This window comes from Leptinotarsa decemlineata, unplaced genomic scaffold (genome assembly GCF_025532065.1).
Source record: "Leptinotarsa decemlineata unplaced genomic scaffold, Ldec_3_MD MMD2_tig00026307_RagTag_RagTag, whole genome shotgun sequence".
Classification (NCBI taxonomy): domain Eukaryota; kingdom Metazoa; phylum Arthropoda; class Insecta; order Coleoptera; family Chrysomelidae; genus Leptinotarsa; species Leptinotarsa decemlineata.
In genome coordinates, this window is record NW_027412681.1 from 346,594 (window position 1) to 363,905 (window position 17,312).

The window sequence follows — 17,312 nt, forward strand, 5'->3', positions numbered from 1 at the left end:
GAGTGGATTCTTTTCCTCCGTCGTGGGAGCCAATAATAAAATCTTCATTGTTCCGTAAGAAGAACCCACCAGAAAGAGTATCTATCGCGTTAATTAAATATCTGAATATAATTACCAGCGATTCAATACTGAGTTTTTTCTCGTTCAATTCCGTCGAGTGAGAATAAAGTATTGTTAAAAAACAGACGGTTCATCCGATTTCTAGAAATTCATCATGCGGATAAGACGCGAATGTGGATCCTGTTCCAAGGCCATGTGGGAGTTTAAATGTCCGGGGTATCATCAGCACAATTCCGGACTAGCTGATAACAGCAAAAATAGAACAGAAATATCACGGGGGGAATACGAAACGTAAACTATTGTTTTGGATTCAAAATGGCAACGTTTTTCCAAATGAATATAATCTCCAGCGATTCAAATTCAACGTGAACCCCTAATTCCCAACGGGCACCGCTTGTGTTCTGTCCTTAGAAAAAAAAAAACCAGTTGGCCACTGAAAGAATCGTTTTTTATTTGAAGCTAGTTGTTGTCCGTGGCATTGCCCGCGTAGAGTTCGGTTTGTCACGTTAAGTTTCGTGACATTTCAAACAAATAATTAAAACATTTTTTTATTAACCCATAACTTCAGGTTTCCAACTTCAAAACTTACGAAATTCAACCCTATTTTTCCCTTGGGGGGCGGAAATTCCTGATTTCCCTTCCTTGATGCTTATTCACGCTATACAAAGGACCTACCTGCATATTTCAAGATTAGAAGGAAATACACTGGTAATTCTACTAATGCAACTCCTACTAATATTTGTGAGGATGGATGAATGTAATGTATGTATTCACGTGTTGTACTTTTTCACGCCTAAACAGCTCAACGGATTAAAATGTAAGTTGGTATATAATGAGTAATTTTTTTGCTGGTATCTTTTTGGCAACACTGTTTTTGACAGATAACGCGTGAATCGTGTCTTGTGTCACTGTGAAACTTGTTCAGTTTGGTCTATAATTTAACCATGAATCGACTTACGAATGAACAACGCTTGCAAATTATTGAATTTTATTATTTAAATTCATGCTCGGTGAAGAAAGTGCATCGTGCACTTCTTCCAATTTATGGGTAGTTTCGTCGGCCTACTAAGGGAGCTATTCGGAAGCTTGTGAGTAAATTTCGAACCCAGTTTACATTATTGGACATTAAACCACCAACACGCATATGTAGAGTGAGGACCGAAGAAAATATTGCGGCTATATCCGTCAGTGTTCGTGATGACCGTGAAGTGTCGATTCGTCGCCGTTCGCAGAAATTAGGCCTCTGTTACTTCACTACGTGGAAAAAGGATTTGGGTGTGAAACCTTATAAGATACAGCTGGTGCAAGAATTGAAGCCACACGATTTCCCACAACTTCTAACATTTGGTGAATGGGCGCTGGCAAAGTTGGAGGAAAATCCACATTTTTATCGAAAAATTGTGTTCAGGCGACGAGGCTCATTTCTGGTTGAATGGATACGTTAACAAGCAAAATTGCTGCATCTGGAGTGAAGACCAGCCACAAGCATTGCAAGAGGTACCGATACATCCCGAAAAAATTACTGTTTGATGTGGATTATGGGTCGGTGGGATCATCGGACCGTACTTCTTCAAAAACGACAATGACCGGAACGTTACTGTGAATGGCGAGCGCTACTGTGTGATGGCTGACGACTTTTTGTTGCCCCCAAATGGAAGAATTGAACATGCCTGACATGTGGTTTCAACAAGACAGTGCCACATGCTACACGCCACGCGAAACAATGGCCCAATTAAGAGCCGTCTTCGGTGAACAGTTTATCTCACGTTTGGAGCCCGTCAATTGGCCGCCTAGATCGTGTGATTCAACGCATTTGGATTATTTCTTGTGGGGTCATGTTAAGGCTCATGTCTACAGGAATAAACCAGCAACGACTGACGCTCTGGAAGCCAATACTGAAGCATTCATACGTGAAATACCGGTCGATATGTTAGAGAGAGTGTGCCAAAATTGGACCTTGCGCATGGGTCATCTAAAGCGGAGGCGCGGACAACATTTGCATGAAATCATCTTCAAATATTAAATTATATTGACAGTTCTATCGTTTCACAATATTGTTTTATGTATAACCACCTATTGAAATTGTGAGATCTGTTAATAATAGTGAATATAGTGAGTAGAATCTCCGCTTAGAGATACTCAACATCAAACATAGAAAGTTGCCCAAGAACCTTCTGAAAGCTTCAACCGTTTAGTTATCAGCGACTGTTATCGACTTACCCAAGTCCAACCCGGTGGAAATTTGATCTTCAGAAAACGTCAAGAGCTTGTTACCATCTAGCATGGAATTTTGTACCCGCTGGACGATTTCTGGCATCCCGATATCTTTAATCCACTTCACAACGTCTGTCGTTAACCAGTCCACCGTCTGTTTCGATCTGCACGCATACCCCCATGCACCCTCCCGGGTTGAGTGCCCTGCAGTAGAAGCTTCCCCCCCAGCTATTTAGCGAGAAGAACCTACTACCCCACCCATCCACCCCCGCTCTCCGAGCGGTCCTCAACTTACTGATGGGCACTTCAGCAAGATTGACATCTGTCAGCCTGGTTAGTGTTATACTTACCTAAGTCGCCTGACTGTTATTCTGTTTAGTCGGCCTGGGATGTTTGTCCATATCTCGGAATCTGGGGTCATCCATATTTAACGCATCGTGTAGATCGCGGAACGCTGGATTTGAGAGCGATCTGATTCTATCGAACGTGCTTTCTGCATGTTCTCTCATATACACGTCCACATATTGCGTGTCCAGGTCTAAGTCTCTGTATATAAATCTATTGGGTATATAATAAGGCTCGCATTCACAAACGATTGGATCTTCTTCCTATATGTCTGCACACACTAGCCCCAGGCAGTGCATTAGAATCGTTCTGATCATTAGTAACTTGACTTTCAATGCCATGTTACTACTTCTTCCTATGATCGGTGCCAGGCGTCGTCTGGTCTGTCTGGCCATTCCAATTCTCTGCTGTACGTGGGCCTGGAATGTTAGTTTCCTGTCTAGGATGACCCCAAGGTATATCGCTTTGTTTGTCCACGGAATCTCTTGTCCGCTGAAGGTGACGTTGCCTTTCGGTTGTACGAACCTGCGAGTGAACAGTATCGCCTGACTCTTGTCAGGGTTGATACTGATCTTCCACAGGTTAACCCACTCCTCCAATCTGTCTACCTGCTGTTGAAGGTATCTCGTAACGTGTGCTCATCTTGGTCAGTAGCCCGTCATGCCAAACTCTGTCAAACGCCTTGGAGACGTCTAAGAAGATAGCTCCGGTGTTGTATCCTTTGCCAAGGTTGAAGCCTTCTGTCGCAAAGTCCACTACCCTCAGGACTTGTAGCTCTGTTGAATGTTCTGATCTAAAACCGAATTGTTCGTCGGGGAGGATCCCTAACTCTCTAGTTTGTTCTTCCAGTCTCTTCAGGATGACACGTTCCGCCACTTTGCTTACGGATGGCAGTAAGCTAATTGGCCGGTGGTTCGCTGGAAACAGGTGGTTCTTCTTGGGCTTCGGTATGTGGATTACCGTTGCCTCTTTGAACGGGTACGGGAAGTGTTGCAATCTGATTATAGCATTTATGATGTTGGTTATGGCTGCTATACGCTTTCGCGGCAGCACTTTCAGTGCTCGATTTGTTATATTGTCTGGGCCTGGTGCTTTCCGAGTGGCAAGACGTCTCAGAATGTCTTTCACTTCCTCAGGCGATGTCGGGGCCAGGGGTTGCGCATTATCTGTTCGTCGTCTAAGCCTCCGTATCGTTCTTTTCACCTGTCTCTCTATTTCGTCTACCTCGTCTGTGAGCGGGACGTCATTCTCTCTGCACTGCCTTTCGAAGTTGTCCGCGAATGCTTCCGCCTTCTCCTGGTTAGTGTAGACAATTCCTTGCTCGCCGTGTATCGATGGGCAGGGTCGTCGAGGTCCATTTCTGAGTTTTTTCTGCATTTGCCATGCAGATCGATCTTCTGTGCTCAGTTCTTCCATTGTCTTCCTCGGATCGCTTTCAGCTCTTCTTTCAGTATCCTATTTGCTCTCTGCATGCACCTTTTGTCCATAGGTGCACGTGTCCTTTCTGGCGTCTTCTTATTCTTATCAGTTCCATCGTTTCTGGTGAAAGATGCTCTTGGAAGTTATAGCGCGTGGCTGGGACTTCCCGCGCGCTTCTTTCCGTTGTTTGTATGATCGCCTGCTGAAGCTGGTTCGTGGCGTTCTCCAGATCTGTTTTTGTCTCGATGCGTGGTATCTCACCCAGCGCATTGTATATGGCTCGCTGGAATCTTGTCCAGTCTATGACTCGCCTTGTTGGGTTGTCTGTTTCCACTTCACCCCTTCCTATTGTGAATAAGATGGGGTTATGGTCTGACGAACCATCGTCTAGTACTTCCATCTCCATAGTATCGATGTTCTGTACTAGCGCGATGTCGAGAATGCTTGGAACTGCGTCTTCTCGTGGGTAGTGCGTTGGACTGTTAGGTGCTACTACCTCGATGTCCTCAAATTCTTCTAGTAATCTTACTATATCTCTGCCCCTTGTGTTTGCAGTTCCAGTCTGGCGACTTTGCGTTGAAGTCGCCGATGGCCACTGTAGGATGGTAATCTGGGAATAGTTCTGCCATGTCGGTTCTTTCCAGTCATCTACCTCAACACGCATACGAAGAGTGAGAACCGAAGAAAATATTGGGGCTGTATCCGCCAGTGTTCGTGATGACCGTGAAATGTCGATTCGCCGCCGTTCGCAGCAATTGGGCCTCTGTTACTTCACTACGTGGAAAATTTTGCGAAAGGATTTGTCTGTAAAACCTTATAAGATACAGCTGGTGCAAGAATTGAAGCCACACGACCTCCCACGTCTACCATTTGGTGAATGGGCGCTGGCATAGTTGGACGAGGCGTATTTCTGATTGAATGGATACGTTAACAAGCAAAATTTCCGGAACGCACATGTCAGGCCGGAACGCCTGACATGTGGTTACTACAAGACGGTGCCACATGCCACAAGGCACGTGAAACAATGGCCGCCTTCGGTGAACAGTTTATCTCACGTTTGGGGCCCGTTAATTGGCCGCCTAGATCGTGTGACTTAACGCCTTTGGATTATTTCTTGTGGCGTCATGTTAAGACTCATACCTACAGGGATAAACCAGCAACGACTGTCGCTCTAGAAGCCAATATTGAAGCATTTATACGTGAAATAATGGATGATATGTTAGAGAGAGTGTGCCAAAATTGTACCTTGCGCATGGGCCATCTAAAGCGGAGCTGTGGACAACATTTGCATGAAATCATCTTCAAACATTAAATTGTATTGATCGTTCTATCGATTCTAATAAAGATTTCATCGATTTTTTCAATTTTTCTCTGTTGTTTTGAAAATCAAATCGTAAACCTCTTAAAAAATCACCCATTAGATAAAGCATGACCTGGAATAACACATAGGGTAGGTTCCCACGGTAACGCGGCTCAAATAGCGGGGAACAGCTAGTATTATATATGTGGATACGTATTGATTGAGCGTACAGCCAAAGCTACTGAATCTAGAGTCTTGAAATATGCAGGTAGGTTCTTTGTATAACGTAAATAAGCATCACGAAAGGAAATCAGGAATTTCCACCCACAAGGTGGAAAAAAAGGAGTTCAAAGATTGTATTGAATTTCATCAGTTTTGAAGTTGGAAAGCTGAAGTTTTGGGTTAATAAAAAATTATTGTATGAACCAATAATGTCACATTATTTGTTGCCGACAAAACACTATCAACTTTTTTCCCAAATAGACAAATGGGTCATATGATACTTCGCTTGATAGGTATTTCAATTCTCGCCTAGGGCTCGTCCTAGAATTTTGTCAACCCGCCCAAAAAAAGGTATTTTCCTGACTTCCACATGAATTACTATTTGTTTAGATAATTAATTGTCCACTTGCAATGGATTATTGAAAAAAGCTGGACATTTTTCTAGTAAAGTTTGAGTTGAAAGGTTCGTGAAATATTCTAAAAACATTGATGTGACAAATTCTCGAGAGTTTTTGACACCAACTGAGTTTTTCCATTTTTTAAAGATATAGGTACTTGTTAATTATATTGAAAGACTCACTGTGCATAGTGCAAACGACGATAAGTTGTTTTAAACTTGCAAGGTCGTCCAAACATTACCTCAATCAAATGCAAACAATGTAATGATAAACCATTTCAAATATTTACAAAGTCCATATTCGGTTGAAAATCTGAAGCAAATATAATTGCCTACTTACCACATACACTATTGAATTTAATTATTACCCGTTATAGAGAAAATTATCTCCTAATAATTTGATTTGCTGAACTCATTATTATTGAATGAAACACCAACGGGTATGGTATTTCAGTGACACTATTGAATAATGATTTTTTCAAGTTTTTCAAAAAACGTCATCTTCGAGATAAACATTATAAAAACTAATTATTACAGTTTTTGTACAACTGTCATTGAAAAGGACATTTTTAATGTTTGTCAAGAGTATTAAAAGATGATGTTTATAAAGTAGCGTGTTGAAAATATTTTTAACACGATTTTTTTCGACCAAATAGCAATAGTTAAAACATATTTATTCAATTTTATTGTGAACAACAGATATAGATACAATTAAATTCTGTTACAAATGTATTATATACATTAATTACATTATTATCATTATTTATTAACATTATTATGAAAAGTACAATTAGAACAAATGCTGATATTAATACCTTGCAATGTTGAAGAACCTTGTAATATATTTCTACTATCTAATGGGCAATGTTTCTCCTGACGAAAATCAAGTAGTTTTCATAAAAGAGCTCTACAACAACGCATTTTAAACTTATCATTTCAACCTTTTTCTTTAAAAAAATATTCAAAGGGAATATTTAAAGGGATTCGTTTCTATTTCACCATTTGACAACATCGGTTATAGCTAATAAAGGACAATGAATCTGTTACCTGTATGAAACAAACAAAGATGACATATTTCAGAGGCGTGCTGTTCTGTTTACTTATTTTCCGAGTTCCGAGACATTCTGTGACATATGACATTTTGTGCACCTACCCTATCTTCCTCTATATAAATAAATAACAAAACAACTGTTGTTTATGTGGCTATAATTTATATTTTGCCTCAATTGTTGATTTATAAAGATAATTTTCCTTTTTTCAAGTAGAATATACGTATAAATTATTTCAACTTGATATAGGCGATGTTGCCAATATGTGAATTAGAAACAAATCTCTTTAAAAATGAATACCCAACATTTGAAACATCAATTTGAATACTTTTCAAAGTGAATTTGAACAACTCATGAATTACACTCAACTTTATTTTGTTCAAACTTGCATTTCCTGTAATAACCCAAATTGAGGAACATTCCCCATTCCATGAGGATTAACATTAAATTCTTGAAATGAAGGGGGCGATGCTGTAACGCTGGACCTACCTGTTGGGATTATTTTTTCAGCAATAGCCTTTTTTATAAGAAATATATTGATCGATGTAACCCTCAGCTACTGTAGTAGACTTCCATCCTCCAATGATATGGTTTCCTACAATTCATGCCCAAAGATGAACCTCTCGAGGGTATTGCATGTGTTCTCTCATCCAATGAGGATTTTCCGTTGACCTGTAGTGGCAATTATGCCGATTAGCATGACCGTTAAGAGACAAAATACACTCATCAGAAAACATAACTGTTGTGTTCGGGTTTTATCTCCGTAACCAATCATTTGTAAAACTGTTATTTTATGCAATTCCGTTAATCTAACCATTTGTCAGACTTGAAGTTAACGAACTTTAAGCTTAAATTAAAATACTGACAACTAATGTTGTAACATACAAAACAAGTTGACAAGGCGTTTTGAACTAACGTTGCCACGGAAATTATTTACAGTTTTTTTAAAGGATAGTATCTAAAAAAAAACATTGCTATGGTTTTTGCTTAATTTCTTTTTATCAATATCTCAACATGAAATAAGTTTTGAGTATATTGCAATTAGTTTTGAGTTTATTTTATCGAATTTCGGGTAGCATTTTTCCGTTGAAGTATGTCAAATTATATTTTAAATTTGACGTGTTTCGGGATTTTGTTGAAATATGTAACGTTACCGAAGTAATAAATTTATTCCATTTGGCTGTTACACACTGTATATGGGTAATACCCATGTTTTCAACTATTTCCGACCTTCGAAATTCCAGAGGCGAAACTGCGGCGCTGGAACATAAACGAACTTTTCTTGCGGTGTTGTACCTGCGACCGGTTCTTGGTAATCCTGCCCCGCGAAAGGTGAACGTGCCCAAAGAGACTACATTCTCTCTCTTCAGTCACGGAAAGTAAAAAGACCTGTACCGATTGCTGGTACTAGCAATAATGCCAAATCGCGAGATTTTACTGTATTTGCGAGTATTTTACTAGTTTTAATGAGGATTTTGAGAGTATACGAGGGTGGTTTGAAAAGTTTCCGACCTCAACTAGAAAATAAGAGCCCTCGTAAATAAAAGCTAGTGAATTTCGTTGTTCATCTGTTGACAGTTACTCACCACAGTTTCAGCCATTTAACACAGTGAAATTTCAGAAAGTTGAATTTGAACGTGGCCGTAAGAGCTTGGTAGATGATGAACGTTTTGGGCGTTCAAAAACTGCAACTAAGGACGAAAAAATCGTCAAAGTTCACCAAATGGTGCTAGACGATGGCCGAATTTAAGTGAGATAGATACCAGAGGTTATGAACAAGTCTAAAAAACGTGTTTGTCGCATACTAAATCAACATTTGGGCATGATATAGCTGTTCGTGCGTTGGGTGCCGCGTTTGCTCACGTTTGACCAAAAACTTGTTCGAAAGAACATTTCCAACGCTCTGTTGGCGTAGTTTAGGCGCAACAAATCCGAAAATGAAAATGAAACTTGGGTACAAGGCAAAACTAACGAAAAAATGGCCACATTTGCAGAAAAAGAATATCCTGTTTCACCAAAACGTACCGTCTCACACTCCAGCGGTTGAAATGGTTGAAAATCCACGAATTACGTTTTGAACTGCTTGACCATCCGTCTCACTCACCGGATCTAGCCCCAAGAGACTTCTTTTTGTTCGCTCATCTAAAAATTGCGCTCGGAGGATAGATATTTTCATCAAATGAAGAGGCAATCACCTTCGTGAACAATTATAATTATTATGTAGAGACGCCGAGTAATATTTGGACGGGTTACAGAGATGAGAGCATCGATGGGAGAGGTGTGTATAGTCGAAGTAAACGATATTGTGCAATTTTAAGTTGGCGGCACTATCAAAAGCCAAGAAAACAATACACAGAAATGAACCGGCTGCGAAATAGTCCACGTGGACTGTAGAATTGGCGATTCCTATTGGATAATGTTAACTAATCGAGTTTTATGATTGGCTAAAGAGTCATAAAATTAAATCTGAAGCCTGAGACTGTTACAATGCTGCTAATTAGTTTACATTTCTGTCCATTATGATTATTATTGTGTCCAAACACAACTCATTTCTGACTCAACACCATACAGCGCTGTTTCGACCCGCGAGGTCTCATCAGTGGTACTAGGCTGAACCACAAATGCGGTGCTCGACTCAACTCAAATTCGACATCACCTCTCACGAAGTCGCCATCTATGAGATAGACAGGGAACTCAATCTTCAGATATTAAAGCCAAACTCACCTTATTTTTTGAACGAACAACGTACAACATGAAGTCTGATGTTTTTACCAGAATTCCTGCCTATTGGCTTTTTTTTCATAGGGAATATTTTCAAATTGTGATACACATTTTTTTTAGTTATTTTATGTTTTCTGTTGTTCGATCAAAAATAAAAGAGAATTTCGTGCAATTCTCATTGGCAACACTGCGTAGTGGTATAAGGATCATGGAGTATATCGTTCATTTGTTTGAATCTAACCAGAAAAGCTAACAATTGATGTAGCGGTACTTTAATAAATTCTACCTTGAAAGAAATCGTTTTTTCTTGGCGAAGATTAGAGACTAAGGTACCATAGTTTAACGTTCATTGCAGTTTTGAAACTTCCTCGAACACAGAGAATACAGTTTTTTCAAGCACGTCAGCGAATAATAATAATAATAATGAAAAGAATGCTAATTCACATTCTATATTCGAAGTTGTATGTGAAGAAGATGAGTTTTATGACTATTTTTGTATAAATATGTTGTCTACTGGAAAAAAAACGTTATTATTATCGAGGATCGTGGTATTCTGAAATATATTTTCCTATCTTCTATCTTGAGTTTTATCTCTAAATAAATATTTCTTCAAAGTTCAAAACTACCATCCAACCAAACATCGTTTTTACTATCTCACTAAACTAACTTAATCAAATCTTCTTCTTAATTTTTGTCACAAAACCACAGAACAAGAACACAGAACAAGAACACAGAACAAGAACACAGAACAAGAACACAGAACAAGTACACAGAACAATGATTCACATTGATGACTGGCAAATTGCCGAAAAGGCAGAGCCATAAGAAGAAGAAGAAGAAGAAGAAGAATGATTCACATTGATTTCCAACGAAGTTTTTGCAGACTATGTAAAAATGTGGAAATAATAATAATAATAAATAATGTTGATAAAATAATTGTATTACCTCCATAGTCACCTACTATGATAATTATGCAGTACCTATCTATGTAACCAAATAAAAAAGGTTCATTTTTAAGACAAGTTCAATTTTTCAAATCCGGAAAATTTTAGCTAGAAATCTGCCGAGAATCTTTGATACAGTCGCTTAAAAGGGACTTGAGAATTATGCGAATCTGAAAGGTGGGATAATAATAAACTACCTGGCAATGTAATAAAGGATGGGTAAGCTTTCGAGGCCAACGTTTTCAATGTTTGTACTTTTATGGTTTGAAGGTCGTCGATTTTTGAAATTTCTTCCCGAGTTTATCTCCGATGAGAGAGTCATCTGAAATTATTTTTGTACTTACTTTACTTCTTTCAGGTTGACGTCAAAACGGTTATCACTGTTATCAGATTCATACAGAATGATGAAGTGAAAACAAACTCGAGTACAGATTAAAACTTGGTATCTGTATTGATATAACGAATGAATCACTGCTAAAAAATTATCACCAGTTAGAGGAAACAGTTCCTAAACAACCTAACCTAACCTAACAAGTGATTTTTTTGGATTTTGAAAAGGAGATTTATTTTCGAAGCGTCAACACTCTAAAGGAAGCTTAGTGAATGAATTTAAGTTTTTGCATTGATTATTTCCTTCAAAAAGGTTACAAAAACAGAGTTTTACAGCGATAAATTGAATTATACATGACACTCGGGATCTATTTATGCATCATTCATAAAAAATCAATCTGTGTCGCAGTTATAATTACATTGAACCATCGGAATCATACTGAGACAACTCAAATTTTTATGTAGTAGATAAAATGGAACTCACCAATACAAAGAACAGATACGAAACAGAACTGATACGAAAAAAAAAAAAACGAATTGTCACTTTTCACATAACCTCACGAAAATACGACAACAATCTTTCAATTCAAACTCCTCCTTGAATATCAACACTTCATATATGAAATCCAGAAATCTCTAGACAACAAGCGAAACTTTTTTTCTGAATTTCAATTGAATCGGAAGCAATAAGAAACGTATCTGTGATACATCAACCCTTAAGCCGCGTCAAGTAGTTGGTTATTGTTGACAAATACGACGTTGGTCATTTACGACTCTGTTCATATATTCAAACAGTGTACTTTTAAACAAAAGTTCAGGTAATAAAATTTATTTTACTTGAGAATTGTTATTTTGTTTTTATATTAATGTATTCGGCTGAGAATATATCAGGAAATAATCTTTACAAATACCGCTTGACCTAAAAACCGATAAATGTACATTGAGCCCAAATTTCGTTATTCTTAAACTAATAACAATTGAGCAACCATTGTATTGCTAAATATCAAAGATTTCGTTAAAAGTGAAAATTTATCTATAAAATTTGAATCTTCAGTGAGTTTGATTTGTTTATTTTTCAGGTTAAGGAAGATCAAATACCCAAAAACTTTCCTTTTTTTTTGAAAAGTTCCAAAAAGTTTGATTTTTTTCGTGAGCTGTTCGTGACAATCAGAACCGAACAAAAATACTTTGTTTTGAACAATGAATCAACGTCAAGTCCAAGTTTGTGTGATTCAACTGTGGTTCTACAAATTGTACATTGAAAATATTTGTCGCTTCATTTTGTAACCTTTTCAAATGATTCAAAGTCGATTTAGTGGCAGTGTCTCCTTAAATCAGGAAGTGAATCATTTTTAGATACTCTTAAGATCCTAACTTATATGACTGACTGACTGGTGATATTTTCTGTTTACAGGTCTTTTACAAAAGATGCAAAAACTGAAAACAAAATTCAAAACCCTTCAAATGTCAACAACACAACCATGAAATCGACACGACCAAAACAAAACCCTTCAAGGAAACTATCCAAGCCAGGCATCAAAACTGTGAGTTTTCCCAACTCGCAACATCATCAGTTGTGGTATTTTACAAAATGGATCTAGACCAAAAAAAATCTTACTTTCGTGTACAGTTCCAAGGTCGTCATCCTGCAGTTTTTGCACTAAAAAACAAGAACTGGTACCAAGAACCTTTCACAGTTCACTCCGGTTTTTCATTGGGATTCGCGGCTATTCCCGGACGCTTCGACTGGCAGATTTTTCATGATTTTCCACGACGTCGACACCTGCTGTTATCTTATCAGCGATTTTGTAAAATGCGATCGCGGCCGGCCGTGTATTTGGGACAGATGATGATCGACGACGTGAACGTTCACGGCGCACCACGTTTCTGGCGGGTCGTATTGATCGCGGCGACGGGATTGCGACGTTGCCGGATCGGCCAAGGAAAACCCGAGAATGTCGGAATATTTGGAAATAACGCGGGTCAGGGACAGACAGGGATTAGGAAGGGTTGATGGAGACGTTTTTATAGTGCTTAGGACGTAAAGGATCGACGGCGTAAAGATGCCAGTGCTGAAATGAAAAAAATTATCAATTGACACTTAAGTCTGTGTTAATGAGTTTTGTGTCAAAATTAAAAAAACTAGGAATTCACAATCGAAATTAAGAAACATTTCGTGACTGAAGCTCGAATTTAACCAAATAAACTGCACTGTTTAGTTCATTTTCTGTAAATCCCTATAAAATAGTTGTCAATAACAAATTGAACTAGCATAGAATGAACAGTACGAAATGATTCTTCAACCTATTCATAACTACGAAATTTCGAGCATTTCCTAGATGAAGAACTGCGAAATGTTTCGGAAATCGCCACCGAAAATATTTAAATGAAGATAAATCAGGAGAAATGATTTTCAGATCATGTATTTTCATTCGATTGAAATGACTTTTGGTGTTTAATTGATTTGATATATTTATTTTGAAATATTATATGTATTTTACTTTGTAAAATTGTCGTAAAATCGATAAAAAATATAGTCTGAGTTATATAAATTTGTATGCAAGAATATTCAGCAAAATTCCATATAAAATTTTCAAATTCTTTGGTGGCATATCCTACCGACTGCGCTATTTTTTTACTTTTTGATTGCAACTTCAATGAGAATATTGGGCGATATGAAATGAATATCTATTTTTTTTGTTTTCTTAATACCACAATTTCTGGTTTCTTGTGAGCCTTAAGCCACAGTTACATCATAACATTAAACGCTAGTCACACATGACAGTATAAACGGAAAGATTTTTTTCAAAAAACCTTTTTCAATATTTGTAGAGAATAGAGAAATGTCTATATTCTGCTACACCTCTTTTTCCAAAATATTTATTGGAGATATAACACATCAGAATTTTCACTGGACAGTTTCAGTTTACAAAATCAGTGAAGTGAATGTCCCAGAGAGAAAATGGCATAATCCAAACTGGTCCATTTGCAAAATTCATAGGCTTGACAACACCGCAAATATTGCGTGAAAGTAAAAACTGTGATATGGGTCGCCGATTAGCTCATTGCTGGTTGCAGAAATTTCAGTATCATAACTGATTTTTAATGGAAAATCGATTCGATTACATACTTATTAACGCTTTGAAACATTTACATTTTTGAAAGCCTTTCACCAGGTGTCACCACAACCTTAAATAAAAGCAACAGGAGCAGTTACCTGTTTCATGAAACCAAAAGCTTTGAATTTCGTACAGTTTTGGTTCAATTCAACCTACTTTGCCCAGAAGTGAGACGGAAATTGTTCCTTGACTAACATAAGTTATTTACTATTTCAAAAATTTTTCACACAAGTCATCTGTTAACGTTCTATGTCAACATTGCAAAAACTGACGAAGTAAACTTTAATGATGGTTAACCTGGAAAGAGGGTAATTTTATGTTGTGGAGTCCAGCTAGTGCCTAAAAGATGGCGCTGCATATAAAATATTCGAATGATCTCTGCTGTTTAGAAGAATTTACTTGTTTTTATGAAATCCTGTTTATTTTTAGAGTCAAAAACATTTTTCAGAATGTTCTAATCGAACCACACTACTACATACCACGTGAAATAAGAATATAATAGTTAACAAACAATGAAAAATTGTAAAAATTTGAACACAATAATCAGGTTTCACTAGGCTGTTATACTATTTTTAAAGAACTATTATAACTGAATTTTTCTCCACTATTACTGTGGACGAGAAGTCGTTGATAATTTCGCCAAAATCTAGCTGACCCGTCAAAATTTTAATATTTTTTTTATCTTTCTCTATTGTGGTGGCCTCTCTCCTGTGGAGTCCCCGTGTTAGTATCCCCGCTTACTTTCCCCTAAACCCGGCCCTGACTGGCGGCTTGTCTTTTTCTTCAGTGAAGCCTTCATGAAAATAACCAGGTTAAGTCTGGCGAACGAGACGGCTGAAGGTATGGGCATCAGTTGAAACATTCATATTGGCACTCAATATGCCGACGAATTACAATGAAAATGTGGTCGTTCTGTTCACACCACCATTCATAACGATTGCATTAGCAAAGAATGCCGAGATATTAAAATGATGACCAATAATTACTGTTGTTACCTTAACAAAGCCAAGTATAATTGCTGATGACAACGCAGAATGCGCAATGGCTTTCTTTCTTTGAGTACCTCGGGAGTGACGATCACACGAGGCCGATGCTCAACCCAACACCGTTTTCGAAAGACGACGATGAATGGCGAGAGACGAGAGAAGAAGAAGAGTTGGGTTTGTCCCCGGCTTCGATTTGCCAGAGCAATGACTCGAGCCTTAACGTTTTAATGAAGACGGAATAAAGAGAAAAACTCGTTGGTTTCATACCGTTCCGCTATAGTCCAGTCATCTTAGTGGGTTCACCTCGAAATTTGAGATATCCAGCTATAAACTGGTATAAACTTGTATTATGACGCCCTTGAAGTTGCCTCAAAGCGTACGTATGGTAAAATGTACGCGAGTACTAAAATCCAAGGTCAACGGTCACAAAAATCGATTGTTTGCATATTTTTTGCAAATATCTCGTTTCCTATGGGTTTTTCGCTGTTTGAATTTATGATCAATGCGGGTCTCCAAACTACGGCCCGCGGGCCAAATCCGGCCGCCAGTGTCATCAATTCGGCCCGCGACAGCCAATGATTACCTAATTGTTGTTACTATTGCTGTGATAAGTTGAAGAAGAAAACACAGAATGATAATTACTCGGTTTTATTTACTTGCAAGGTAAAACTTAACGACAGAAATGATGACAAAAGAAAACTTAACTTAAGTATCTAAGTTTAAGCATATTAATAACTAACAAATAATTGAAATGAATCACAGTAAAACAAAAACACTAATGAGATTTATGTAATTGTGATTTTCCATCGACAATACTTTGTAGTTGTGGATCAATTTTACTTGTACCAATTATCAAAAGAGATTTAAGATGCTCATCGGATAATTGAGATCTGTAAAAATTCTTTGTGTACTTCATCTTGGAAAACGTTTTCTCACACAAGTAAGTAGTACCAAAAACAGAAAACAACCCACGAGCAAATTTATGCAAATTATCAAATTTTTCCAGTGGAAGACTCTTATGAAATTCCAACAAAGATGAATTTTGATATTTGTTCTTAAGCATATCACTGCACCGTGAATCAATAATTTCCATTTGGATTTCCGGAGCCAGGGTTTCAATGTCAGAATCAAAAGGATTTTGAAAAAGGTTAATTCCATTCGCAATGACATCAAAATCTGAAAAATGAGTATCAAAATTTATCTTCAAAGCACTCAAAGTTTCGATTGCAAAATTAACGGGAAATTCTATCTCTGTAGTGTGGCTGAATATTTCACATGTTTCAAAATGTGTGAAACATTTTTTACGTAATTGCGATTGAAATAGTAGTATTTTCTGCCTGAAGGATTTGATATTGGTGTATAAATCAGGGAGAAGCTGATTTTCTCCTTGCAATCTCAAATTCAGTTCATTCATATGATTTGTCAAATCGACATAGAAGGCTAACTTCCACATCCATTCACTATTTTCTAAATCGGTAAAAGGGCGCTGCTTCTCATTTAAAAAAAATCGATCTCTGCTCGAAGTTCAAAAAAGCGCTTAAGGACTTTTCCGCAACTAAGCCAGCGTACGGCAGTATGATATGGTAAATCATTTTCTCCAATCTGTTGAATAAACTCGCGGAATTGTCGGTGATTCAGCCCAGTGGATCTGATGAAGTTAACAACTGATATGACTGGTTTTAGAATTTCAGACATATCCAAACATTATCCGCACAAGGACTGTTGATGAATGATACAATGTAAGACTAATGGTTTTGAACCACCATCATTTTCTACAGCTTTTGACACAAGTGCAACCACTCCTTTATTTTTACCATACATATTTTTGCCTCCATCAGTTGTTATAGATTTCAAATTTCTCCATTGAATGTTCTTTTCATTGATGGCATTTTCAACTCCCTTAAAAATATCTGCCCCAGTTGTCGTGCCGCGAATACTATCAATATCAAGAAGTTCTTCATACACTTCATAGCTTTTATCTAGTCCGCGAATAAAAATCAACACCTGAGCAGTATCTGACACTTCCGTTGACTCACCCAATGCTAGAGAAAACCACTCATGATGTTGAGATGACAGACAGTTGAGATGATATATTTTCTGCGACGTCTTGCACCCTCCGAGCCATGATGTTTGCTGACAAACTGACACTTTTAAATAAATTTACCTTTTCGGGGCATATTTCTTCGGCTACCGCAATCAAGCTTTC

At 37.8% G+C, this 17,312-nt stretch overlaps 1 protein-coding gene and 1 long non-coding RNA gene across 2 annotated transcripts in view; one reads left to right on the top strand and one right to left on the bottom strand.

Moving 5' to 3' along the window:
• didum (dilute class unconventional myosin) overlaps window positions 1-12,900 on the bottom strand; it is a 52,597-nt gene extending 39,697 nt beyond the window's left edge. The window contains exon 1 of the mRNA XM_074181327.1: window positions 12,620-12,900. Coding sequence (XP_074037428.1) covers window positions 12,620-12,646 — 27 coding nt within the window. The 5' untranslated portion in view covers window positions 12,647-12,900. The remainder of the gene's footprint in view (window positions 1-12,619) is intronic.
• Window positions 11,058-12,721, top strand: LOC141485171 (uncharacterized). The gene is made up of 2 exons (XR_012467064.1): window positions 11,058-11,819; window positions 12,416-12,721. It is a non-coding gene; the product is annotated as an uncharacterized lncRNA (long non-coding RNA).
• Window positions 12,901-17,312: the final 4,412 nt, after the last annotated feature.